This window comes from Mauremys mutica, chromosome 15, assembly GCF_020497125.1.
Source record: "Mauremys mutica isolate MM-2020 ecotype Southern chromosome 15, ASM2049712v1, whole genome shotgun sequence".
Taxonomy (NCBI): Eukaryota; Metazoa; Chordata; order Testudines; family Geoemydidae; genus Mauremys; species Mauremys mutica.
Genome location: NC_059086.1, coordinates 12,261,167 through 12,287,557, shown reverse-complemented (window position 1 = coordinate 12,287,557; position 26,391 = coordinate 12,261,167). Strand labels below are relative to the sequence as shown.

Here is a 26,391-nt window from a genome sequence, read left to right as displayed (position 1 = left end):
TCTGTCAGGCAGAGTTATTTTTAGTGGGTAGAGACTTTTCTGTTTTATAAGTCCCAGCATGAGCATGGGCATGGAAAAGTTATAAGGGTAAAATAAATAAAACAATATGTTCAGGCAGTATTTTCTACGTGAGACCCAACTCTGAAGGATATAGGAGTGTGGGAAAATAGTGATAGCACCTGTGTAAGAAATGTTTAAAAGGAAGCAATCTAAAGACAATACTTTGTTCAAGAGATTACTCCTTTTAAACAGATTGTGCTCTGTGCAGTGGGGCAGCTGCCCCAGTCCACGATAGAAAGGCCTGGAATGGCCAGAAAGGCTGTGCAGACCAGCAGCCAATCAGGAAAGGCCTGTGGAGAGCCAATCAGGGCCAAGGAAGAGGCAGCCAATAAGGGCCAGGCTGGGCCCTATATAAAGACTGCCTAATGAAGAGAAGGGAGTCTCTCCCCGACTAGCAAGGGAGAAGGACTGGCTCCTGCGGTAAGGAGGTAACACCTTGGCCAGAGCAGTGCTGGGCCGGCTTGGAGGAGCAGATAAGGTCAGGCCAGGCTGCGGTCCCTGACTAGAAGGGCCAAGAAGGTGCAAGGGGCCAAAGGGAAAATGGCCCAGGGAAAATAGCTAGAGAAGGAGGGCAGAGAAGCTGCCGCTAGAGGGTCCCTGGGTCAGGACCCAGATTAGCAGGTGGGCCTGGGTCCCCCCCCTTCCACTGCACCTGGCTGCAGAGAAGTGTGGCAGAGACAGACTGCAACATGCCTGAGGGGAGGGGCTAGACTTTAGAGTTGTGGTTGGCCATCAAGGCAGGTGCAAGCCGAAGGACTGTTATCTCCTCTCTCCCCCCGCCCGGAAGGGGGTGAGAATGGAGTAGTAGGCACTGCCGGAGGGCAGCGTCCTGAAGCGGATGCCGCAGAGCAGGGAGCAACGCGGGTCCAAAACCAGCAGAGCAGACAACGGGCGAGACACCATGCACAGAGGGCACTTCATGGCTGGCGAGAGCTAATTTCCAGACTGACCAGCAGGTGGCGTCGCGGTGGTGAGTCTTGAAGCTGCTACACTCTGTTAAACTAAACTCTAAAGGCTATAGAAGTTTGGGCAGTGTAGTATTTTTTGTCAATGATACTGTGATGATTTCACAATTTTAAAGGAAATGACTGAAGAAAGGGATCAGGGGGAGGGAGCTGGTTGAGGAGCCCACCCTCCATGCTAAATTGGTAGTGGAACAAAGCCTGTGTCCATGAAAAGGGATGTTTCAGTGAGGAAAGCAGGGTTGGGCCCTGACAAGCAGGTAGGCAACAAATAAAAAAATTGGAAAGCAGGTTGGAAGCCCTGAGGGTACGGTGGCAAAAGAAAAAAATAAAGTATGTATAGGCCATAGAGAATTCAGATCCTTGGAACCATACTTGGAATGGTGAAATCTGAGTTGATGAAGGTGTCATTTGGGGAGATAAGCAGGGGTGAAAGTAACTTACAGGACTTACTGGTACTGCCGGAGTCCTGAGGGGGTGTGTGGCCTCTTAAGATTTAAAGGCCCTGGGCACCAGCTGTGGCTAGGAGAACCAGGGCCTTTAAATCAACCAGGGATTCCCAGCTGAAAAGTTGACTGGAAGCCCCCCAGAATTCAGGGGAAAATTAAATGGCTTGGGGCTCCAGCCACTGGGAACCCCGAGCTTTGCGGGGCTGGGGCAGGAATTTAAAGGGCCCAGAGCTCCTGCCACTGAGGGGAGCCCCGAGCCCTTTAAACCCTGGCCCCAGCCCTGCCGCCAGAGACATGGCTGGGATTTAAAGGGCTCTGGGCTGCCCGCAGCCACGGGGAGCTCTGAGCCCTTTAAATCTCAGCCGCGGCCGGGATTCAAAGGGTTCTGGGCTGCCTGCAGCCGTGGGGAGCTCTGAGCCCTTTTAATCCCCACGAAAGCCGGTGCGGTCCAGCACAGCGTACTGGCTCTTGCTGGTAGACCGGACCGGACCGGCTTACTTTCACCTCTGGAGATAAGCAAGTGATTTCAAAGAGTGAGAAGTTCCCTGTGCAGAGGCTGGAGGGAGTTAAGCAGTTGAATGTTGTAAAAAGTTTAAAGAAAGAAAAGTTATAGAAAGAGAACTCTTGATTTCTTTGCAGCCATTCTGAAGGGAAACTGGGCCCTTTTCCAAAGGAAGGTCTGGAAATAAGCCAGGCAAAGAGACAATCTGACTAAATTGTTCATAGTCAAATGATTTCAAATTTGCTAAAAACACAAGGGGTTTCTATTGGAACGTAGTTGCCCACAAATGTAGTCTACGTACAGCTGTGTAAAAATTAAAAGCAGTGTAAGGAAGGTTAAGGGAAAAAAGTGTGTATAAATATATTGTGTAAATATGTGGAGTGTTTAGAACCTAAACCAACACTTGCGTTTGTAAAATTCTTGTTTTGCAGGTTTAAGATGAATTGGTTCTGTTTTTAAATAATACCACTAAAATCCATTTGAATCTTTCATTCAAAGTTGCAAAACAGAGAAACGTTTTGCAAGACACAGGTAACTAGTGTTGGGTTTTTTTGGTATTTAGCGTTTAACCCTTAAAGTATCTTAATGCTTTATAAGTTCAATATCTTTTTAAAAGACCAAAGTCATGGCTGCACCAGGGCAGTTAAAACCAGGAGAATGGGGGGAAAAAACCCTGGAATTTGTGTAAAATAAATAATATATACACACACACAGCGCCCCACACTGAGCCTTAGAGTGGCTCTGTGTAATCAAACTGTCGCTTTGTTAAAAGTATAAAAGAAAGTTACACCTTAGGTAAAAATTAATACGGCTAGTGTTATACAAATTAAACTATGGAAAGAATGTGCATTTTCCCCAGAATATGTGTATATTGAAGGGGTAAAAGAAATGCAAACACATACCATACTACTTAATTAAAATCCTATTAGGGCTCCAGAGGAAGCCGCAATAGGTTGTGTTTTTCTTTTTCAGATCGCTGTGTGTTTTTAGAAGCAGGAGTTAAAAGTGAAATCAAAACTCTGGTGGAAGTTAACTGTGTCCCTTTTAAGACAGTCTCTAAGCGGCTAATGGTTTTAAATCCAAAAGCAAGCCAAAAAGTGTCTGTGTTAATGCAAATTACCTGATAAAGGAAGAAAAGAACTGCCCAAAAATTGCAGCACAAAGAAGTAAAATAAAAGGACAAGATGGGAGACAGGTAGATCAGAGGAAGGTAAGGGCACTAGTAGAAATGCAGGCCCCTACCGACGCCCACTCTTTAAGAATACTGCTAGGAGGATTCAATTTTCTTAGCCCACATCTATAAATATGCTAAAATAACTCACCCATTGTGGAAACTTCTTTAAAAAAAAAAAAAGACAAAATGGGAATGGGGAAAAGAGCAGGACTCTGCTTAAACAGAAGGCCCTCACAGCCCCAGCCCTGTGTTTCCCTGATGAACCACAGCCTTTTGTTAAAAACCAAATGAAAGTTTGGCAGCTAATAACATGGCCTTGGCTGCCACACTATTACAAAATATTTTAAAAGGGAACCTTAAAATGGGGGAAAGGGGTCACTCATTAGAATCAAAATGGATACACCCTTACGCCATGGTGGATGGTCTTAGCCCATTGGTATACTGCGTTTAAAAAAAAACGGAAATGGGTACGTGTATCACAAATTGAACTTAAATAAGCAATGTTTGAATTATTTCCAGAAAAGGACATCCCAGAACCTGAGCACGAGGTGCTGCTTCACCACCACAATTTTAATCCTTCCAGTGTCAGAGGCTGAAATGACACTTTTTCCCTGCCCCGGCTCCTCTTCATTTACGTATAATTTGAAAAGTTCCCAATATAACTGTTCTTCAGCACAACCCAGAGCAACATGAGAACAATTGGCAATGATACAATCTGAATCATTGGTGACCCTAACAATAGCTTTGCAATAGGAGGAATGCTATAAATGTGATGCTCCCTGGCTCCTGATAGGAAGGGCACATTCAAATTACTTATGGGACAATGGAGTTGATAGAAAGGACAAATGGGTCCACCCTAAAACAGGGCCAGCTGCAGAAATGGGCCACTTATCTGGGAAAGCTGAGGGATAACGGTGCTGTAAACAGTTCAAACATCTTTAAAGTTACTATGTGGGAATCAGGAAAATTATTAAAGGAAAAAAGGTATGGATAGCCCTAGATATTTTTATGGTGTTGATCCCCCTTGCAGATTCTCTGATGGCTCACATGGGCTGAGTGCCAAGACAAGGTTTTCCCACACTCACTGCACTGATAGGGCCTCTTTCCTGTGTGGATTCTGTGATGTTCAGAAAAGGCTGAGCTCTTAGTGAAGCATTTTCCACACTCACTGCATTTATAGGGCCTCACCCCTGTGCAGATTCTGATGCTTTATAATGGCTGAATAGTCACGTAAGTTTTCCCAGACACTCCGTGAATGTATTTTTTTCCTCTTTCCACTGAGGATTTCCTGCTCTGTTGTGGTTTCCTTGATGTCCTTCTGAGTTCTCTGTCAGCAAATACATTTACCCACTTTCTCCCCTGGATGGTTTCCCTGCTTTTTCTGATTTGTGCTGAATCTCACAGGATTGTCCCTGATCATGACTCCTGGACACATTCCTTTCCAATCTTTGCGATAATGCTCTGTGTTTATCCACTTGCTCAAAATTTTCCTGCTGAGAATTCTGCTCCTCTTTCTCACATACCATTGCATCACCTGCTGTGATAGAGACAGAAACCTCAGACAGGGATGGAAAGGGGAAGGCCAAACCAAAACAAGTGCTGGAGAGAGGTCAAATAATCAGGAACTAAACTCCCGCAAACTCTTCCCCTAAATTTGGTGGTAGGATTTTGTTTTTATATTTTATACAATTTAGAATGGACAAAGAATAAGAATGTAGCATGTATTAAATGTATTGGTGTATGATCTGATCACATCCTGCCAGCCCTCCTTTTTGAATAACAGAAAGGAATGGCTTAATGGGCCAATGGGTAGAGATACTAGCCAGAATCTGTGTCTGGACTGATTTCAAGGCAGTAACAGACCTTTGAGGGTCACCAGTTTGTTGTAGGTTTAGCATTTTAAAACAAGTAAAAGAATGCCATGATTGATTTCTTTTGCATTGCAATTTGATATTCCCGTTCAAAATGTGTGTAAATTAATTGTTTTGTGTGTGAATGAGAAATGTAGGTAGCAACATTGTATGTAAATGAAAAAGTTACAATTCTGGGGAACACCCACAGACCAGTTCCTCAGAGACAGGAAGGCAAATAGCTGGTCAAATAACCATTCTCCGGCAGGGGAAGGTGTGAAGAAGACATTTACATTCCATCACAGGGACCACTTGAAGCTCATATCTTCAACAGCCTGTCACCCTGACTCAGCTGAGACTGAAGCTGTTTCTAATAAAGGACTGAATTACAAAAAGGTGAGGAAAATGCTAGTCTCAGTCTCTCTCTCTCTCTCTCTCCTCTTTTCCTCTGCTCATGATAACTCCTGAAGAGCTGAACTTAGGCAGCAGGGGTGGGTTAGGGGGAGTCCTGGCTGAAAGGAAAACCAGCCTGTCTCAGCATATGGTGAGAAACATTTGCTTTCAAGCCGTTTTAGCTTAACTTAGATGCTAGTTTTTTATCTTGTATTTCTTTTGTAACCAATTCTGACTTTTATGCCTCACTACCTTAGTCACTTGAAGTCTTCTTTTTCCCCAGTAGTTAACAATCTTGATTTATTGTTTAACTAGTGTGGTTGGATTAAAGTGTGTTGGAAACTCTATTTGGGATAACAAGGCTGGTGCATGTCATTTTCCACTGATGAAATGACAGACTTCATATGAGCTTGCGTTGTTCAGTAGTGTGCTGGACAGTACAAGATGCATATTTCTGGGGGAAGTCTGGGACTGGAGAATTTTCTGGGGTTCTCCTGTTGTGCACTGTAATTTGAGTCACTGACTAGCAGCACTCAATACTGTGTAGCTGGGAACAAGTTACATGCTGGAGACTGTGTGTGTTACCTGCCCAGGGGTGGGTGCTCTCACAGTAAAGCAGGGTAAAAGTCACCCCAGCTTGATAACTGAGTCACACAGCTGTTCTGCAGTCCAGATTGCGCTGTGGTTAATGTCACAGACATTTAATTTCCAAAAGTCTCCTAAAACACAGAGAAAGTAAATCCATGTCCCAGAAATCAAAGATTCAAGACACAGGGCAAGAATCCCTGGAACTGCTTCTTGCTGACAGAGGTTCAGAGACAGTGAGAGTGTCTTAGGCAAGCTGAGAACAGTAAGCATGGGCTGGTGGGGTTCAGTGGAGAAAGGGAACAGGAAAGGCAGGGATATCTCTGAATGCAGGATCTCAGCAGTACTAGATGTCAGGATAGCACATAGTGCAGCCCACTGGAAAACATAATCCCAACTATAAATATAAAATGATGAGGTCTAAATTAGCTGTTTCCACTGAAGAGAGGGATCTTGAAGTAATTGTGCATAGTTCTCTGAAAACATCCACTCAAGGTGCAGAGGCAGTCAAAAAAAAAAACCCAGAATGTTGGGAATTATTAAGGAAGAGATAGATAAGACAGAAAAGATATTGCCTTTATAAATCCATGGTACAGCCACATCTTGAATACTGCATGGAGATGTGGTCACTCCACCTCAAAAAAGATATACTGGAATTGAAAAAGGTTCAGAAAAGGGCAAAAAATGATTAGGGGTATGGAACAGCTTCTGTATGTGGAAAGATTAAAAAGTCTGGGACTTTTCAACTTGGAAAAGAGATAAGGGGGGTATGAGAGAGGTGTATAAAATCATGACTGGTGTGGAGAAAGTAAATAAGGAAGTGTTATTTACTCCTTCTCATAACACAAGGACTAGGAAACAAAGGAAATTAATAGGCAGCAGGCATAATACAAACAAAAGGAATTATTTCTTCACACAACCTGTGTGACTCTTTAACAAAGGATGTTGTGAAGGCCAAGACTATAATAGGGTTCAAAAAAATATGATAAATTCATGGAGGACAGATCCATCAATGGCTATTAGCTAGGATGGGCAGGGATGGTGTCCCTAACCTCTGTTTGCCATAAGATGGGAATGAGTGATAGTAGATTAATCACTTGATGATTACCTGTTCTGTTCATTCCCCCTGGGACACCTGGCATTGGCCACTGTCAGAAGACATGGTAATGGGCTAGATGGACCTTTAGTCAGACCCAGTATGGCCATTCTTATGTACTAGGGAATCTAGTGAGTCCAATGTAATGGGAGGAAGTAGGAAAATCCCTGGGTATGGAGAACACTGGGAAATTAGAAGCTATAATTCAGGAGCAACAGACTAATTATTCTGGAAAAGCAGAATGTGAAAAATAAGAATCACATCATGTGACTTAAGCAACAGAGCCAGACGAGAAGAGAAATTGTGGCTATTACACATGGTGATAGGGAAGCAAGACTCAACATCTCAGGAAGTGTCACTACAAACTAAGCCATTTTCACATGCTGGGGTGCAATCCAGAGCAGTGAAGAGTTGTGTCATCTGTAATCCTGGGTGAGATTCAGTGTTCTGCTGCTGGAGCTCCCCTGTCTGGATGCCCTCAGCCAGCATTCAAAGGATGCACTGAATGTCTGTGTGCTAAGTAACCCTGAACTGGCAGCTCTGACTCCTGCAGCTTGCTTGTTACACCCCAAGCACATTCTAGTTTGGGTAAAGAAGGCTCAGGGTTTGAAAGAAGGTCTGAGGTGGGAAGCTTCTGTTGGTTATGCCAGACCTAACCCCCAGTTTTACTTGAGCAAACAGGAGATATTTAACATTGTGCAATACCGCTCCTGTGCTCTGATCCCAAAGTGTTCTTCAGCAGGGGAGGGTCTCTGGTAGCGTGTGTGTCACTAGCATATTGGGGTGATGCTGAAATAGGACAGAGGAGAGGTGGTATTGTGGGGCTGGTGTGAACCTTCTCTTCTTTTCCCTTTCCAAGAACCAAGGGGACAGTAACCCTTACCCAGCGAGGTCACATTCTCATAGTTCTCCTGCATGACGTCTCTGTAGAGGGCTCTCTGAGTGGGGTCTAGCAGAGTCCTCTCTTCTCTGGTGAAATACACAGCCACCTCCTCGAAGGTCACCGGCCCCTGTAAGAGTAAGAGCTCAACACTCAGTACCTGCTGCACCACTCACAGCCCCACTGTTCGTGTGGGAGAGGAGCCAAACAGAAGCTCTGGGTGGCTCACAGTCAACAGAATCTCACCCCACCCCATTCAGAGCATCCAGAAAACACCAGAGTGAGGGGACGAAGAGGGAGCCCCTTGTCTCTCCCAGCAGATCCATCACACACCTACTAGCCACAGAATGATACAGGAGGTGGAGCCACTAGCAGAGTCCAGGAAGAACTCCCTGGTAGGAAGCCCAACACCCTCCTCATTGTGAGGAGCTGGATATGAAGGGAGGGGAATCTCCCCTAAACCTGACTAGTGGGTGTCCCCTTCATATCTCACAGCAGCCACTGGTTAGGCTCTAGCACTATGAATCTGGTCAGTTTCCCTAGCCCCATGTAGGTGGGTTATTTTCTGTTAAAAAATTAGGGCATTTCCATCATGGAACCTCATGGGTCTGTTCCCAGAATCTAGGCCGCTTATTAAACAACTCCCAGCAGATTTGCCCCTCCTGCCAGGCTAACCCCACAGAGAGATTTTTAACCTCCCTTCTCCCTCCCCTCATCCCATAATTAAGTCTCTGAACACAAGGCTAGAAAAGAGCAGAACCAAAGGAGTCACTTTCAACAATTCCCTCTGACACTGACCCCACGGCAGCAACACACCAGCAGGAGGGATATGGAATCAGGAACTGGGTTTTCCTCTGTCTGAGCCTCATCTTGTCCACAGGAAAGTGACTCTACCCAGGGTGCAGAAATACATCTGTCCAGGCAGGTTAGAGAGCTTGAAATCTCTTTCAAAACTCTTCTCTCCCGTCTCTTTCTATCTCCTTTTCCTTGTCCCCTCTCCCTGCCCATCTGATAGGAAAGTCCCATTCCTGGCTGTTTGCTCCCCCATGACTGGATTTGCTCCTGCAATTGCTAATGGGAGGAGAAATGACCAAGGGGGCTATTTGTGTAAAGTAATTTTAATGCCAGACTCCAGCATTTTCACTTGGTTTCTTCCAGCTACCTGGAGTCTCTGGCTCAGAAATTAGTATTAACAGGGCCCAGGGCTGCCCTAGGGGGCTAGTACCAGCTGGAGAAAGTCATCCCCTGGGCCAAGCAGAGAAAAAGCTCAAATTAACGTCACTTCCCAGGACAGAATACCCACTGGAGGAGCAGCAGCTGCTAAGCCTGGTCTCCCAGATCACAATGGAGGCTGCAGCATCTGACCCAGGAAGCTGAACCCCAATATCCTGAACAGAGAGTGACTGAGCATTTGAGCAGCTTCTCTCCTTTAGCTCTCTGGAGAGAGCAGCTAATGAGAGCCCCTCCTCACAGGGAGAATTGCTGATCTCATTTGCCCACTGTCCATTCAGAGTCACTCCTTGTCTTTCCATGCAGTGATTCTGGATTATCAAAGGAGAGGGGAAAGATGATCACTGGGCAATTTAACCCCCTGCAACAACCAGGATGGAGAACGACTCAGGGCAACAGGTTTGCTCCAAGGAAGGAGAAGTTGCTGGGATTCAGAGACATGGGGAACAGCCCCAAACCCGAGAGGATTTTTAATTGCTGTTTGATGACGACACAGAAAGATGAAAAACCTGAGATTTGAGATCAATGTTCAGAAATGAAAGAGAAAGGGTGGAAATCTGAGGGATTTTGGATCCATGTTTATAAATTAGTGAGAGGAAAGTGGAAAAATCAGAGGGATTTTATATCAATTGTTGATATGAGGTAAAATCTGAGTGTATTTCACATCAATATTTGATAGATGAACACAGAGAAAATGGGCAACATTTGGAAAAATTTTGTATCCATATTCAAGAATCTGAGAAGAGGTAGGTTTTTTTTTTTTTTAGTATTTTATAGTTAGAGACAAGGAAAAACTCAGGGCATATTCACTTAGAAATAGAGAAGTAGAGAGAAAGTGGGGCAAATGGTTAGGGTATTTCATAACAATCTGAGATTTGCAGAGAATACATGTCACAAGCTAAGCAATTGATAACATGAGAGAAAGGGCTTGGCTACACTTGCAAGTTGCAGCGCTGGGAGTTACAGCGCTGGTCGTGCAGCTGTGTAGGGACAGCGCTGCAGTGTGGCCACACTTGCAGCATTTGCAGCGCTGTACTGAGAGGTGCATTGTGGGCAGCTATCCCACAGAGCACCTCATCCCATTTTGGCGCTGTGGGTTGTGGGAAGGGGACGGAAGGGTGCGGGTCATTCCGCTTCCTGTCCCAACGCCCCGTGGTGCATCGCTTCACATCCCAGCATTCACAGTTTTTCCGGCCACGTTTGGCGCCATTGTGAGTCTCTTTCTGTTTTTTACTCTCTGTCTGTGAATCGCGATTTCTGTGGGAAATGGAGCCCGAGCTGCTGAGGACTGTGCTGATGAGTGTCGCCAGCACGTTTGGCAGTTGAGCTCTTCCTTCAGCTCCAAAGTGACAGTGAGGAGTCCGACGATGATATCGAGTCGCCTGCCGCATGTGACACTACATTGCTTGTGGCATTCACGGAAATGCTCAGCACCGTTGAACGCCGCTTTTGGGCTCGGGAAACCAGCACTGAGTGGTGGGATCACATCGTCATGGAAGTCTGGGATGACGAGCAGTGGCTGCAGAACTTTCGTATGAGAAAAGCCACTTTCATGGGACTGTGTGCTGAGCTCGCCCCCACCCTGCGGCGCGAGGACACAAGATTGAGAGCTGCCCTGACGGTGGAAAAGCGTGTAGCTATTGCAATCTGGAAGCTGGCAACTCCAGACAGCTACTGGTCGGTCGGGAACCAGTTTGGAGTGGGAAAGTCAACCATTGGAATCGTGTTGATGCAAGTTTGCAGGGCAATTAATCACATCCTACTAAGAAGGACCGTGACTCTGGGGAACGTGCAGGACATTGTGGATGGCTTTGCACAAATGGGTTTCCCTAACTGTGGAGGGGCGATAGATGGGGGGGGTGCCAGAATAGGAATATGCGTCCCACCTAGCATCAGAGTACATTAATCGGAAGGAGTATTTCTCTATGGTTCTCCAGGCACTTGTGGATCACCGTGGGCGTTTCATTGACATTTACACAGGCTGGCCTGGAAAGGTGCATGATGCACACATCTTTCGGAACAGTGGCCTGTTCAGGAAGATGCAGGCAGGGACTTATTTCCCAGACAGGAAGATCACAGTAGAGGACATCAAAATGCCCATTGTGATCCTTGTAGACCCCGCTTACCCGTTACTGCCTTGGCTCATGAAACCCTATACAGGGAAGCTTGACAGGAGCAAGGACCGGTTCAACTACAGGCTGAGCCAGTGCCAAATGACTGTGGAGTGTGCTTTTGGGTGTTTAAAAGCCCGCTGGAGGTCTCTGTATGGGAAGCTAAACTTGGGGGAAAGCAGCATCCCCGCGGTTATATCCGCATGCTATACCCTCCATAATATTTATGAAGGGAAGGATGAAACATTCAGTCAGGCATGGACCACCGAGGTTCAAGTCCTGGAGGCTGAATTTGCACAGCCAGAGAGCAGGGCTACTAGAGAGGCCCAGCACAGGGCTTCAAGGATTAGGGATGCCTTGAGGGAAGAATTTGAGGCTGAAAGCCAACAGTAATGTTTGCTGCTTTGCATGGGAGTGAAGTGCAGTGGTTACACTGTTAGGATTCTATTATCCCTAACATGATTTGCAGTGACTGTTTCTTTACTGGGATAAGGTATCTTTCACTATCTGCAATAATAAAGACTGTTTTCAAAGCCAAGATTTATTTTATTGAAAAGAAAAAAACTTCATTGACAGACACAACATTTCAGGAACCTAAAAGGGCAGGGGGGTGGGTCGGTGAACTGTACAGTCACAAGTTTGCATATGTCCTGTCTGCAGTGCTGTGCAATGGCTGCTGCACTTCAGGGTGCATATACTGCATGGTGATGGGGGTTGAGTGCAGAGGGTAAGGGTCGTAGTTCTCAGGGCTGGTTGGTGAACGTACAGGTGTTGGAGGCAGCTGGTGGTGGTAAGAACCTGGATGCTGGTGAAGGGGGTTTGGAGCTGACATTGGGGCAGAAGAGAATAAAATTTGGGACGGGGGGGCTGTGGGGCAGCACGGGACTGCTCTGCCTGCATGGCTATGAGTGCCTGGAGAGAGTCCACTTGGCGCGCCAGGATGCCTAGCAGCTGGTTTGTGCTTTTCCTCTTTGCCACAGCGTTTCTCCACCAATGTCTCTGGCGGATCCTGCTTTCCCTTTCTCTCCACTCCTGCAGGTGTTTACTCTCTCTAGCAGAGTGATTAATAACTGTTTTCAGCATGTCTTCCTTGGTTTTTTGCAGCTTTTTCCTCAGATTCTGTAGTCTCTGTGCTGTGGTAGATCTGGGCAGTCCAGCAGTCAAGGTCACTTTTGGAAGGCAAAAATGGCAACAGTTAACAGGGTAGCATTGTTAATTATCTCATCCAGACAGTAATTCCCACACACTGAAGGAGTTTACAGTCTTCACTTTAGCATACTTTTCCCATAACAAATAAGAGCACACATAACACAACAGGAGCCACGAAATGGTGAGTAAGGGGTACTGGGTGCTTCAGGGCTGTGCAGGGGTTTCTGTGCATTGGGGACAGCAAACAGCTGCAGCGGGGATCTGCACTAAACAGTCTCCCAACATTTTCCACAGGAGTTACTCCTGGAAGATATCTCCCTGCTGCGGGTCACCAGGGAAGAGCGAGAAGGTCTTCTACAGCAATGTGAATTCCGCCCTGGCCCCTATGCAGCTTGCCTGTGTGCAGCAATGGTCCCCCCACCCCTCGCGGCACAGTGGCGCGGACGCGTTAGCCTGACTGGGACAAGGACCACAGTGGCTCTCCCTATAAACCTGCGCAGGCACATTGCCCACGCTCTGGCTGAAACTTTTGAGGAGATTACTGCAGCCGATTACCGCGACGTGATAGACCACATCAATGGGCTATTCCACATCTAGGCATGCATGCATGCATGCATGCAGCCCTAACCCCCCCTCCTCTCCCGAAACATTTCCACCCTGAAAATAAAAGCCGCTTACCGGTAACCCGCTCCTCTGCTTGTCCTTCAGCAACTGCTGGCTGCTGCGATTGGCTACCTTCCTCCTGGCTTGAGAAGAGCTCCTGGCTGCATGCCTCCTGGGACTCTGGGGTGTCTTCCCCCATCCCAGTAGCTTCACTCGCGGTTTCCTCCTCCCCCCCGCCTCCTCCTCCTCCTGCTGCTGCTCCTGTCCCCCACCCTGCTCAGAAGTGTCCATCGTGGTCCTCGGATTGGCAGTGGGGTCACCCCCAAGTATCGCGTCCATCTCCCTGTAAAAACGGCAGGTCGTGGGGGCAGTGCTGGAGTGGCAGTTTCCCTCGCGGGCTTTGCAATAGGCACTCCGCAGCTCCTTTACTTTAAGCCTGCATTGCAGCGCATCCCGCTCATGGCCCCTATCCAGCATGGACCTTGATACCTGCCCAAAGATATCATAATTCCTACGGCTGGAGCGCAGCTGGGACTGCACAGCTTCCTCCGCCCAAACACTAATGAGGTCCAGCAACTTGCCATTGCTCCATGCTGGGGCTTGTTTGCCATGTGGAGGCATGGTCACCTGGAAAGATTAACTGATTGCACTCCACACCTGGCTGCAGCAAACAGGAAGGGGATTTTTAAAATTCCCAGGGCATTTAAAGGGCGGGTCACCTGAGGCCACAGCAGTGGAGTGCAAACTGATGACCAGAGTGGCTGAACAGGAATTCTGGGATATCTCCTTATTCCCTGGAGGCCAATTAAAGCGCTGGTGTGTGTCCACACCTGATGAGCAGCACTGGATCACCAGCGCTGCACTCCTTATACCCCAACCCGACCAGGTGTACAGCCAGCGCTGCAGCCAGGGAGTTGCAGCGCTGGATGTGCCTTGCAAGTGTGGACGGAGAATAATTGCAGCGCTGGAAAGCCTCCACCAGCGCTGCAACTTGCAAGTGTAGCCAAGCCCAAAATGTGAGATCTGAGGGGATTTTATATTGCTGTTAAATAACTAGAGGGAAAAGGGGGACTGTAGGACTGGATTTTATATTACTATCCAATACATAAACAGAAAGTGATGAGTCCCCCTTCTACCACCATTCACATGGGCAGCAGGGAGCCCTTTGAGGAGCTGCTTTAAAAGGGCAAGAGAGGGGGGAGGGGGAGCTGGAAGGTCCCTGGATGAGAGAAGGGGGCAGCAGTGGGGGATGAGCAGGTAACTGGAAACTGATGGCTGGGGGCAACTGTGTTGGTAATTAGGGGGCAGCAAGTGGGATTAGGAACCCAGGGTCTGGACAGTCCCCCAGGGGACACGTGCCCCTCCCTTCCTGCCCTGGCAGAGAACAGGCATCTCTTCCCATCCCCACTCCAGGGCAGCCATGTTCTGGGGAATGACCCAGGGCAACAATTTCCCACCTTAACAAGGACAAATCGCTGCAGATAAAATGGATGAGAAAATACCCCACATCGGAGAGATTTTAAATGGACATTTGAGAAGTAGAGAGAGAACAGGGGAAATCAGGAGAGACGAGAGAACTGATCATTGGAGGGGGCGGGGCGAATCTCCCCGGAGCTAGAAAAGGGGCAGACCTAGAGAGAATTTGTATCGGGGGCGAGAGGCAAGTGTCACGTGGCACAAACAGGGACAGGATCCAATTAACTCCCCCCCCCTTCCGCCACTCCCCCCCCCGGGGAATTTCCTGGCTGCCCAGAGACAGTTCAACACACACCCCCGCGTCCCACTAATCCCCCCCACCCCCGCAACTCCGGCTTCTCCCCTCCCTGCCCGACACCCCCCTCACAGGGCCCCAGGCTCCGCCCCCCCCATCCCAGCGGGGCCGGGGCGGATCCTGCTGCAGCTCCACTGGGGCCGAGGCAGCTCCGAGGCTTCTCCCAGGTTCCCCGGGGCAGAGTCACTTCCCCGCCCGGCCCCAGCGCCCCCACGCCCGGGTTTCTCACTCACCGGGGGCTCCGGTGCGGGGCCCAGCTGGAGAAAGCCCCCCCCCGGCCGGGCACGGAGGGGTTAATGCCACCCCCCCGCACAGACTTGGAGAGCAGCAGCTGCTCTGCCCGGGCCCGGCTCACACGGAGGCGGCAGCGTCTGGTCTGGCGCATGCGTAGTAAGAGCTGCTAAAACCCTCCCTTACCGGTACTGGAGACGGTGGAAGTAGCCCCCGGGCAGGCTGGGAGATGTAGTTCTTGACTCTCCCTGGAGCGGAAGTGACGTTGAGCAGGGGGCGGACCAGCCGGGCTCGTGCGGGTCCGTTGGAGCCTTTCTCGGGGCCGGAGAAAAGTTTGCGCCGTTGGAGCTCTGGGCATGCGCAGATCGCGGCGGGAGAGAGACCTCAATTAACCGCCCCGTGCCCAGCTCGGGCCCTGCTCCCGCTGGAGCCGCCCTGGGGCCGCCCCGGGCTCTGCCCGCCCCGCTGCGGAGCTGCAGCCTCCAGGTGCCGGGGCCGGGCGGTGACTCTGCCCCAGTGTCCGTGGCGGGGACCCGGCATCTCGCAGTGCCGGAATCTGCTCCCTGGGGGGCTCGGAGCTGCTGTCCCCGCAGGAGCCCAGCGCCCCCCGGGCCCGGCCAGGCTCTGCCCTGGGGCCCCACGGCAGGTCCCGAGGGGGGGTCCCTGCGTGGGGCCGGGCGGGAACTGCTCGGTGCGGGGGGGTGAGACCGGACTGGGGGGGGAGACCTGGGAAAGGGGCGGGTGAAAAATGTCTGTAGGGCCCGGACATGGCCGGGGGGGAGGGAGAAGAGCAGGTGACCCCGAGGAGCGGGGAGAGAAGGGGGGGCTGAGATCCCCTCGGATTTACCGCTGCCCCATCCCATGGGGACCCCCCCATCCTCTCCCGTCCTGCCCCCTTTCTCGCTAGAGGGCAACGAGCAACATCCAGGGTGACCCCCCCCCTTCCCTCAAATCCCTGAGAAGTTCCCTGCTCCCCTCCCCCGGTTGTGCCCCATTTTCTCTCCACTTTGCCAGTGTCCAGTTCAAATCTCAGCTTTGGGGTGTTTCCCCCCATTTTTACCTGCAGTGATTTGTCCTTGTTTAGATGGGAAATGGTTCCCCTGAGTGATTTCTGAACTGGGCAGAGGGTTAACGGGCAGAGGCTGGGGGAGCCCTGAGACAGGGACACCTCTGGGCTGGGCTGGGGGGGCCACTCTCTGCTGGCAACAGGACATGGGAAGGCCCAGGAAGGGGAGGGAGGAGCAAGTGTTCCCCGTGGAGACAGCCCAGCCCCAGGTTTCCCAGTCCAGCTACTTCCCCTCCCCATCCTGCCCAACCCAGCATCTCCCCCCGCCCCCTTCACCTGCTAGTCACGTTCCCAGACCTGTTCTGCCAGGTGCTGCAAAGACCCCCAACAGAGGTCAGACCCCACTGTTGTGACAGGTGCTGTGGAGACCCCAACTGAGATCTGTGCCCCTGTTGTGCTGGGCACTGTAGAGACCCCATCTGACATCAGGCCCCCCATTGTGCTGGGTAAAACTGAGACCTGGATTGAAATTACGGCCCCCCTTGTGCCGGGCAGCGCACGACTGTGGCCCAGATTTCTGCCTCCATTGTGCTGGGCACTTCAGAGGCCTCGACTGAGATCTGTGTCCCCATTGGGCCTGGCACTGCATTGACCCTGACCAAGATCGAGTCCCACCACTGTACTGGGCCCTGCACAGACCTTGACAGAGATCCCGGTCCCACATTTTGCCAGATGCTGCAGGGACCCCAAACAAAATCAGGGATCCTGTAATGCTGGGAGTTGCAGAGCCGCCGACTGAGGTCAGGGCCCTGTTGTGCAGGGCTCTGCACCGACACTGACCAAGATCAGGGTCCCCATTGTGACAGGTGCTGAAAAGACACCAAGGGTATCTCTACCCTGCCATTAAAACCCCCCAGCTGGCCCATGCCAGGTGACTCAGGCTCACGGGGCTCAGACTAAGGGGCTGTTTAATTGCAGTGTTGATGTCTGGGCTCAGGCTGGAACCAGGCTGTAGGACCCTGCGAGGTGGGAGGGTGCCAGACCTTGGGCTGCAGCCCCAGCCAGAACATTGACACCACAATTAAACAGCCCCACAGCCTGAGCCGTGTGAGCCCAAGTCAGCGGGCACAGGCCAGCTGCTGGTGCCTGACTGTAGTGTGTAGACATGCCCACAGTGACAGGGAGGCCTTGCCATGAAAAGGTCAAAGCCTAAATAGGCAAATGGTGGGAGGCGACTCTCCATTTTACAGATGAGGAAACTGAAGCTCAGAGAGCTGAAGTAATTTGCTCAAGTTTGCATGGAGAATTTGGGGCAAAACTGGGAACCGAACCCAGATTGTTTGAATTCTTGCCTCTCCCCTTAAAGCAGTACGGTGACACTAGACCTGGGATCTATTTCTAGCTCTGTCACAGACAGCCTGGGTGACCTTAGACACGTCAATGTTTCTTCTTCCAACTTTAGTCTCTTTATCCAGCTGCCCATTCACTGGGGTCTCCTCTCTCTCCAGAGCTGCTCACCACTACAATCTGTGTGGGTGTCCCCAGAGCTAAGGCAGTTCAGCTCTGGAATAGTCTTACAAGGGGGGCTGTGGAGTCTCTTTCCCTGGAAGTTTTTAAGAACAGGTGGCACAAACCTCTGTCGGAGATAATCTACATATACTTGGTCCTGCCTCCGCAGAGAGAGCTGGACTTGATGACATTTTGAGGTCTTGCCCAGCACTGCATTTCTATGATGCTATGACACGTATAAAACACAACATACAGAATACAACCCACCACAACAGAATGTCAGTCCATTAAAAAAATTAAAAAAAAAATCAACACAGCATAAAATGACAATATAAAGGAAAAGAAAACAACACAATGTTAACTAATACACCACAGGACAATATTACACAATGAAAAAGAGCTCATCTCAAACCAACACAGCACAGGCACCAAACATGCTGAGGCAAAACAATGCATCATAAAACTGCAACACAAGATGGTGCGATCACAGTTCCAAATGGCACCATACAAAAAAGCTCAGCGTAGAACATGACACAGTACAAAAGAGAATTATTTCAATGTAGGCCTGGAAGGGATCTTGAGAGGTCGTCTACTCCAGCCTCCTGTGCTGAGGCAGGACCAAGTATCCCTAGACATTCCCAGACTGGTGTATCTCTAACATGGTCTTAAAAACCTCAGGTGAAGAAAATTCCAGAACCTCCCTTGGAAGCCAATGCAATGCAAACACAGACCAAAACAACGCTGTACACACACACGCTGGGCTTAGGGTTTTGGGCACTGAAGGTCTCTGCCACACTGGTGTTTTAGGCACTGGTGCAAACCCTTAGTGTAGACAGAATTGACACTAGTGCACTCTGATTGGCACTGGTCCACCATGTCCAAGTTTGAAAGTTTGGGGTGGGGAGAGGCCTGAGGCTAATAGGTAAAGGTTATAATTGGAGATATACCAATCTCATAGAGATGGAAGGGACCTCAAAAGGTCATCAAGTCCAGCCCCCTGCCTTCATTAGCAGGACCAATTTTTGCCCCAGATCCCTAAGTGGCCTCCTCAAGGATTGAACTCACAACCCTGGGTTTAGCAGGCTAATGCTCAAACCACTGAGCTATCTGTGATTGAACAATGTAGCTGGTAATGGAGTGGCAGTAGTGAGTGCTGGAGGTATGAGCCAGGAGCACAGCACCACAGGACCAGGCACTGACTTCTCCTGACCCATGACACACCCAGAGGCGTTGCCAGCAAAATGCCGCTGAATTTCCGTTCACCGGCCAATACGCGGGCGCACTTAGATGCCCTGGCGGGCGCTGTGGCATCCACAGGCACCATGTTCGGGACCCCTGCTCTAAGCCATCAACCCACTCTGCCTGAGGCCGCAGGGCACTTTCTTCCTCTCTCGGGGCACCAAATGAAACAGCAAAAGAATTGACTGTCAGTAAACAAGGGTAAATAAAGGAATGAAAGAAAAGAAATGGGTGGGGGGGACTTTGGACAGATCCCATCAGGATATGGGCTCCTCTTACTTCTGGGGGCCCTGGGAGACTCTCAGTCCCCTTCAGAGTGTATTGGGTCTCCAGCGCAAGTTTCAGCCTGCTCCCCCTTTGAGCTTTGCATATCCCCACCCTCCCTCAGTGAAGGCCAGAGCCCCGAATGCTGCCAGCCCTCTCTTTGGGGCTGGAGATGCTCCACAGGCTGTTCCCTCCCCAGGGTGGCCCTCCTCTGAGTAGAGTAGATCTCTCCTGTTAACTCCTGCTCCAGTCCTGGCATGGTTTGCAGGTGTGGAAGGGCTGGGCCAGTCCAGACTAAAGCAGCAGTTTAACACCTTCTGTGCCAGTGTAGGGTTTATATAGCCCTTCATAGGCACCCAGGGAGTCACCCCCTATCAGCCCCATGCCTGATGTGGTGGGATGACCCACAGGCAGCATTGCCTTTGAGGGTGCTGCTCCCACTCCCTCCCCTCCGCCTTTACTGCCACCACAATGCCTGTCACCTTCACTTCCTGAGGGGTGACCCCAGAAGGTGTGTTTTGTTATCCCTTTCTCTCCCCACCCGGCTCCATTGTGCACCCTGTCGCTCACCTCTATCTGAGGAGACAAGGCGGGTGATGGGGTGCGGGTGATGTTGTGCTGGAGATGGGTGGCAGCCTTGACCCTCCTTGAAGGTTGCTGGGATGCTGATGTGCAGTGGAGGAGAACTGGGGTTTGGTGGAGACCACAAAGACCATTTGGCCTGCTGTGCATTGCTGCGAATTGCCTCTGGTGGCGTTGCGCCTGTAAGTCTCTGTAGCGTTGTCTCCAGTGACTCGAGAGCACGAGCACCAGCCTCAGGCAGACTGGTGAGAAGCAGGGCACAAACCCCAAATTGGGTGTGAGGTCTGTATGGAGATTTCACTAACCAAGTATCCAGTGTAAACACCTCAGGCTCTGTAACAGCATTAACATGGAATCACAGACCGTCCCTTTGGGTCAGCCCATGTATCTCACCACCCAGGTGAGCCAACCTTTGTGACAGATGGTCCCTTGCACCCAGAGGTTCTCAACCTTTTTCTTTCTGAGCCCTCCCCCCCAACATGCTATAAAAACTCACGGCCCATGTGGGCCACAATAGCTAGTTTTCTGCCTATAAAAGCCAGAGCTGGCGTTAGGGGGGATGCCACAGGGGCCCCCACAAAGCTACATTGCTTAGGCCAGGGGTCTCAAACACGTGGGCTGCAGGCGGCCCACCAAGCTCCCCGCACCCCCTCCCCGCCCCTCTGCCTACCCGCGGGATTGCCCCCTGTGGCTTTGCGAGCCCCGTGCCGCTGTCTGAAGCAGCTGGCAGCATGCCCCTTCCATCCGGGGGGAGGGGGAAAGAGGCAGAGGGCTTGTGCATTGCCTCCTTCCAGGCACCGCCCCTCACAGCTCCCATTGGCCAGGAACAGGGAACCGCGGCCAATGGGAGCATCGCGGGAGGTACCTAGAGGAGCAGTGCATGCACGGAACCCTGAGCCCCCAACTCCCCCAGGGGCTGCAGGGACACGGTTCCAGCTGCTTCCTGGAATGGAGCAGCACGGGGCCGGGGGCCAAGGCAGGCAGGCAGGGAGCCTTCCCTGGCCTTGGTGCGCGCCGCTGCCACCCTGGAGCCACTCTCAGTAAGCAACGCCGGGCTGGAGCCCGCACCCTGCACCCCAGCTCCCTGCCCTGAGCTCCTTGCCACATTGCACAACCCAAGCCTCTGCCCTGAGCCCCCTGCTACATTCCACACCCCTTCTGCACCCCAACTCCCTGCCCTGAGCCCCCTACCGCATCCTGCAACCCTCCTGCATTCCCTGCCCTGAGCCACCTGCCCCACCCCTCACCCTCTTGCATCCCACCCACCAATGCCCTGCCCTGAGCTCCCTGCCTCACCCTGCACACCACCTGCACCTCAACTCCCTGCCCTGAGCCCCCGCTGCACCCTGCACCCTTTCTGCACCCCCTGGGGGCAGCGTTGGGGTGGGAACTTTGGGGAAGGGGTTGGATTGGGGCAGGGAAGGGGTGGAGTGGGAGCGGGGCCAGAGACAGCGAGGGGGAGGTGTCAGTGATGCAGCCCTCGGTTCAATGCACTAGTCCTCATGTGGCCCTTGTGGTCATTTGAGTTTGAGACCCCTGGCTTAGGCTTTGGCTTCAGCCCCAGGTGATGGGGCTCAGGGCCCTGACTTCACCCCCATGTGCTGGGAGTTCAGCTTTCTCCCCTGGGCCGCAGCAAGTCCAATGCTGGCCTTGCTTGGTGGCCCCCCTAAAACCTTCTTGTGGCCCCCCAGGGGACCCCAGACCCCTGGTTGAGAACCACTGTCTTACACCATGAATCACAGCAATGTTCAGGTTACTGCCAGTCCCAAAGGACCAGTCACTTTCGTAGGTCCATTGAATCTTAGCTCTTCCAACAAAGGCAACACTTGTAGCCAGTCCTGTCATAACCTGTATTAAGATTTATTTAAAAGGAAACGAGAGTTGTTTACAAAGTTAAAGCAGGTAATCCTATAGATGCAGATGAGTTACAGTCTTAAATTTCAAAAGGTAATAGAAGCTTCTATAATAATCAAGCTCTGTATATTCTTTAGCACTCACCCAGGCAAAGCAGCTGGGGATCTCTTGCTTATGCCTAAAAACTTTGCCCCCCAGAGTCCAAGCAGCATACAGATAATCAGTTCCTTCTGTATGGGGTTTTTCATCCCCTTCCTGCCATGTGCTCTTTAGCTGCAAACTCAGCTAATGGAAAGTCAAGAGTACAACAGTCTTTTGTCTTTAACATCCCATAATAGTCCATCTGGTTTTGATGGACCTTTCCTGCCAGGCAGGGTGTAATGCATTCTGTTGCCAATCATTTAATGAAGTCTAAACATGTTCTTATAATCCCAATACCTGTTTTAACAATACTAACACAGGTGAGTCAGACTGATTCCACTGTGTGTTTGTCCATGTTCAATTAAGACATAGAGGCTTGTGTAAGAGCTAACCCCTCATCTGCCAGTGTCACAGGCAGGATGGGCAGGGATGGTGTCTCTAGCCTCTCTTTGCTAGAAGCTGGGAATGGGTGACAGGGGATGGATCACTTGATTGTTACCTTTTTTTTTTTTAATAATAGGAGATATACCAATCTCCTAGAACTGGAAGGGACCTAAAAAGGTCATTGAGTCCAGCCCCCTGCCTTCACTAGCAGTACCAAGTACTGATTTTTGCCTCAGATCTCTAAGTGGCCCCCTTAAGGATTGAACTCACAACCCTGGGTTTAGCAGGCCAATGCTCAAACCACTGAGCTATCCCTCCCCCTGAGGGATACCTGTTCTGTTCATTCCCTCTGATGCACCTGGCATTAGCCACTGAGCTAGATGGACCATTGCTCTGACACAGTGGACCGTTCTTTAGGTTTGCAGTCTCTGTCAGGAGTATCTACTCATTTGGACTCACTGGGGAGCCACAGAAAGAAACAAGGTGTGCTGAGGCAGGAAGGTCCAGTCTCAGAGCCCCTGGGGTTCATGCTTGTCCAAAGCTAAAACTAGGCCCAACCTATGAAAGGGGCACTCCCAGGAGAGACTGTATAAAGACTGGAGCATCAAACAACTTAGTTAACCTGAGACAGCTGCCTTGGGGACAATAACAGGGAGAATCCCCTAAAGTGACTCCTTTGATTCTGCTCTTCACTGGCCTTTCGTTCATAGAATCATAGAACTGGAAGGGACCTCGAGAGGTCATCTAGTCCAGTCCCCTGCCCTCAAGGCAGGATTAAGTACTCTATCTAGACCATCCCTGACAGGTGTTTGTCCAGCCTACTCTTAAAAATCCCCAATGATGGAGATTTCCTACACTATTTGTTCTGGAATTTAACCACTCTGACAGGACGTTTTTTCCCTAATCTCCATCCTAAATTGCCCTTGCTGCAATTTAAGGCCATTGTTTCTTGTCCCTATCCTCAGAAGTTAAGAACAATTTTTCTTCCACATCCTTGTAACAACCTTTTATGTACTTGAAAAGTATTATAGCCCCTCTCAGTCTTCTCTACTCCAGAAAGAACAATGTTTTACATCTTCCTTCATAGGTCAGGTTTTCTAGATCTTTAATCATTTTTCTTGCTCTTCTCTGGACTGTCTCCAATTTGTCCACATCTTTCCTGATATGTGGCACCCACAAATGGACACAGTACTCCAGTTTTGGTCTAATCTGCACAGAGTGGAGTGGAAGAATTACTTCCTGTGTCTTGCTTACAATACTGCCTCAAATACATCCCAGAATGATGTTTGCCCTTTTGACTTATACTTAGCTTGTGATCCACTATGGCCCCCAGATCCCTTTCCCCAGTGCTCCTTCCTAGACAGTCATTTCCCATTTTGTATGTGTGCAACTGATTGTTCCTTCCTAAGTGGAGTACTTTGCATTTGTCCTAATTGAATTTTGTCCTATTTACTTCAGGCCTTTTTGCCAGATCATTTTGAATTTTAATCCTAGAATATCAGGGTTGGAAGGGACCACAGGAGGTCATCTAGTCCAACCCCCTGCTCAAAGGGAGACCGATCCCCAGACAGATTTTCACCCCAAATCCCTAACTGGGCACCTCAAGGATTGAACTCACAGCCCTGGGTTTAGTAGGCCAGTGCTCAAACCACTGAGCTCTCCCTCCTTGGCCTGTCCTCTAAAGCATTTGCAACCCCTCCCAGCTTGGTATTGTCTGCAAACTTGGTAAGTGTAAAAGACGGTTACTCACCGTAGTAACTGTTGTTCTTCGAGATGTGTTGCTCCTATCCATTCCAGTTAGGTGTGCGCGCCGCGCGTGCACGGCTCTCCGGAACATTTTTACCCTAGCAACTCCGGCGGGCCGGCTGAGCGCCCCCTGGAGTGGCGCTGCTATGGCGCCTGTTATATACCCCAGCCGGCCCGTCTGCTCCTCAGTTCCTTCTTGCTGGCTACTCCGACAGTGGGGAAGGAGGGCGGGTCTGGAATGGATAGGAGCAACACATCTCAAAGAACAACAGTTACTACGGTGAGTAACCGTCTTTTCTTCTTCGAGTGATTGCTCCTATGCATTCCAGTTAGGTGATTCCCAAGCCTTACTTAGGCGGTGGGGTCGGAGTGAGACGTGGCAGAGTGTAAGACTGCGGAGCCGAAGGCTGCATCGTCTCTTGATTGCTGCACCAACGCGTAATGGGAGGCGAAGGTGTGGACAGAAGACCAGGTGGCCGCTCTACAGATGTCCTGGGTGGGGACATGGGCCAGGAAGGCGGCCGACGAGGCGTGCACTCTCGTTGAGTGAGCAGTGAGGTGGCATGGTGGCACGCGAGCAAGCTCGTAGCATGTCTGAATACATGCGGTTACCCAGGAGGAAATCCGCTGGGAGGAGACCGGCTCACCCTTCATGCGGTCGGCGACTGCCACAAACAGCTGGGTCGAATGCCGGAAGGGCTTCGTCCGCTCGATATAAAAGGCAAGGGCCCTGCGGACGTCCAGGGTGTGAAGCTGTTGCTCCCGAGGGGAGGCGTGTGGCTTCGGGAAGAAGACCGGGAGGAAGATCTCCTGGTTGAGGTGGAAGGCCGACACCACCTTGGGGAGGAAGGCCGGGTGTGGTCGAAGCTGCACCTTGTCTCCGTGGAAAACGGTGTATGGTGGACCAACCGTTAGAGCACGGAGCTCAGAGACTCGTCTTGCAGATGTAATGGCGACGAGGAAGGCCGTCTTCCAGGAGAGGTAGAGCAGAGAGCACGTGGCCATAGGCTCAAAGGGCAGACCCATAAGCTTGGCCAGAACGAGGTTTAAATCCCAGGTTGGGGCAGGACGCCACACCGGCGGGTATAAGTGGTCCAGGCCCTTAAGGAAGCGGGAAACCATCTGGTTGGAGAAGATGGACCGACCTCCCATAGATGGACGAAAAGCGGACACTGCTGCCAGGTGTACTCTCAAGGAGGAGACCGCAAGACCTTGCTCCTTAAGGTACCAGAGGTAGTCCAGGATGGTAGGGACAGGGACTACGAATGGATTGAGTCCTCGTTGATCACACCAGAGCATAAATCGCTTCCATTTCGCAAGGTAGGTGGAGCGAGTGGAAGGCTTTCTGCTCTCTAGCAGGACTTGCTGTACTGCCGCCGAACAGTCCCTCTCTGCGTGGGTCAACCACTCAGGTACCAAGCTGTAAGATGGAGGGACTGCAGGTTCGGATTGCGGAGTCTGCCAAAGTCCTGGGTGATTAGGTCCGGCCATAACGGAAGGGGGATGGGATCCCGAACGGAGAGCTCGAGCAGCAGGGTGTACCAGTGCTGCCTCGGCCAGGCCGGAGCTACGAGTATGACGTGGGCTCTGTCTCTTCGAAGCTTCAGTAGCACACGGTGTACTAGCGGGAATGGAGGGAAGGCGTAGAGGAGGCGATCCGTCCAGGAGTAAAGGAAGGCGTCCGACAGGGAGCCCGGCGAGCGACCTTGGTACGAGCAAAACAGGTGGCACTTCCTGTTCTCCCTGGAGGCGAATAGGTCTATCTGGGGAAACCCCCACCTCCGGAAGATTGTGTGTATGACATCTGGACGGAGGGACCACTCGTGGGAGAGGAACGACCTGCTGAGATGGTCGGCCAGCGTGTTCTGTACTCCCGGAAGAAAAGATGCTTCCAGGTGAATTGAGTGGGTCACGCAGAAGTCCCACAGGAGCATCGCTTCCTTGCAGAGTGGTGAGGAGCGGGCTCCGCCTTGTTTGTTCACATAAAACATCGCTGTCGTGTTGTCCGTGAACACCGGTACACATTGGCCTTGCAGACGGGCGTGGAAGGCGTGGCACGCCAAGCGAATTGCCCACAGCTCCCTGACGTTGATGTGGAGGGAGAGCTCCTGGGGCGACCAGAGGCCCTGGGTGTGAAGGTCGCCCAGGTGTGCCCCCCATCCCAACGCTGAGGCATCTGTTGTCAGTGTCACGGACGGACGAGGAGGGCGGAACGGGACTCCTGCGCATACAACCTCTGGGTTCAGCCACCAATTGAGCGAAGCTAGGGTAGGCTTCGTGACCGTGACTACTCTGTCTATGGAGTCGCGGTGAGGGCGGTACACCGACGCCAGCCAAGATTGAAATGGGCGAAGGTGCAGTCTCGCGTAGGCGGTGACAAACGTGCACAACGCCATGTGGCCCAGGAGGCGTAGGCAGGACCGAACCGTCGTAGTGGGAAAAGCGTGCAGGTCTTGGATGATGGAGACCATCGTCTGGTGTCGAGCGCGAGGGAGGCAGGCCCTGGCCACCGTGGAGTCGAGGACCGCTCCTATAAACTCCACTCTCTGCGATGGAGTCAGCGAGGATTTCTCGGCATTGACGAGAAGGCCTAGAGTCCGAAACAGGGAGAGTATCTCGG

The 26,391-nt window shown here is 51.0% G+C and overlaps 2 protein-coding genes across 2 annotated transcripts in view; one reads left to right on the top strand and one right to left on the bottom strand.

Moving 5' to 3' along the window:
- LOC123350393 (zinc finger protein 850-like) overlaps window positions 1-8,006 on the bottom strand; it is a 125,772-nt gene extending 117,766 nt beyond the window's left edge. Inside the window, exon 1 of the mRNA XM_044988963.1 lies at window positions 7,955-8,006. Within this exon, the coding sequence (XP_044844898.1) occupies window positions 7,955-7,988 (34 nt within the window). The 5' untranslated portion in view covers window positions 7,989-8,006. The remainder of the gene's footprint in view (window positions 1-7,954) is intronic.
- The window catches only part of LOC123350391 (zinc finger protein 850-like), a 586,050-nt gene that overhangs the window by 159,284 nt on the left and 400,375 nt on the right, over window positions 1-26,391 (top strand). The window lies entirely within an intron of this gene.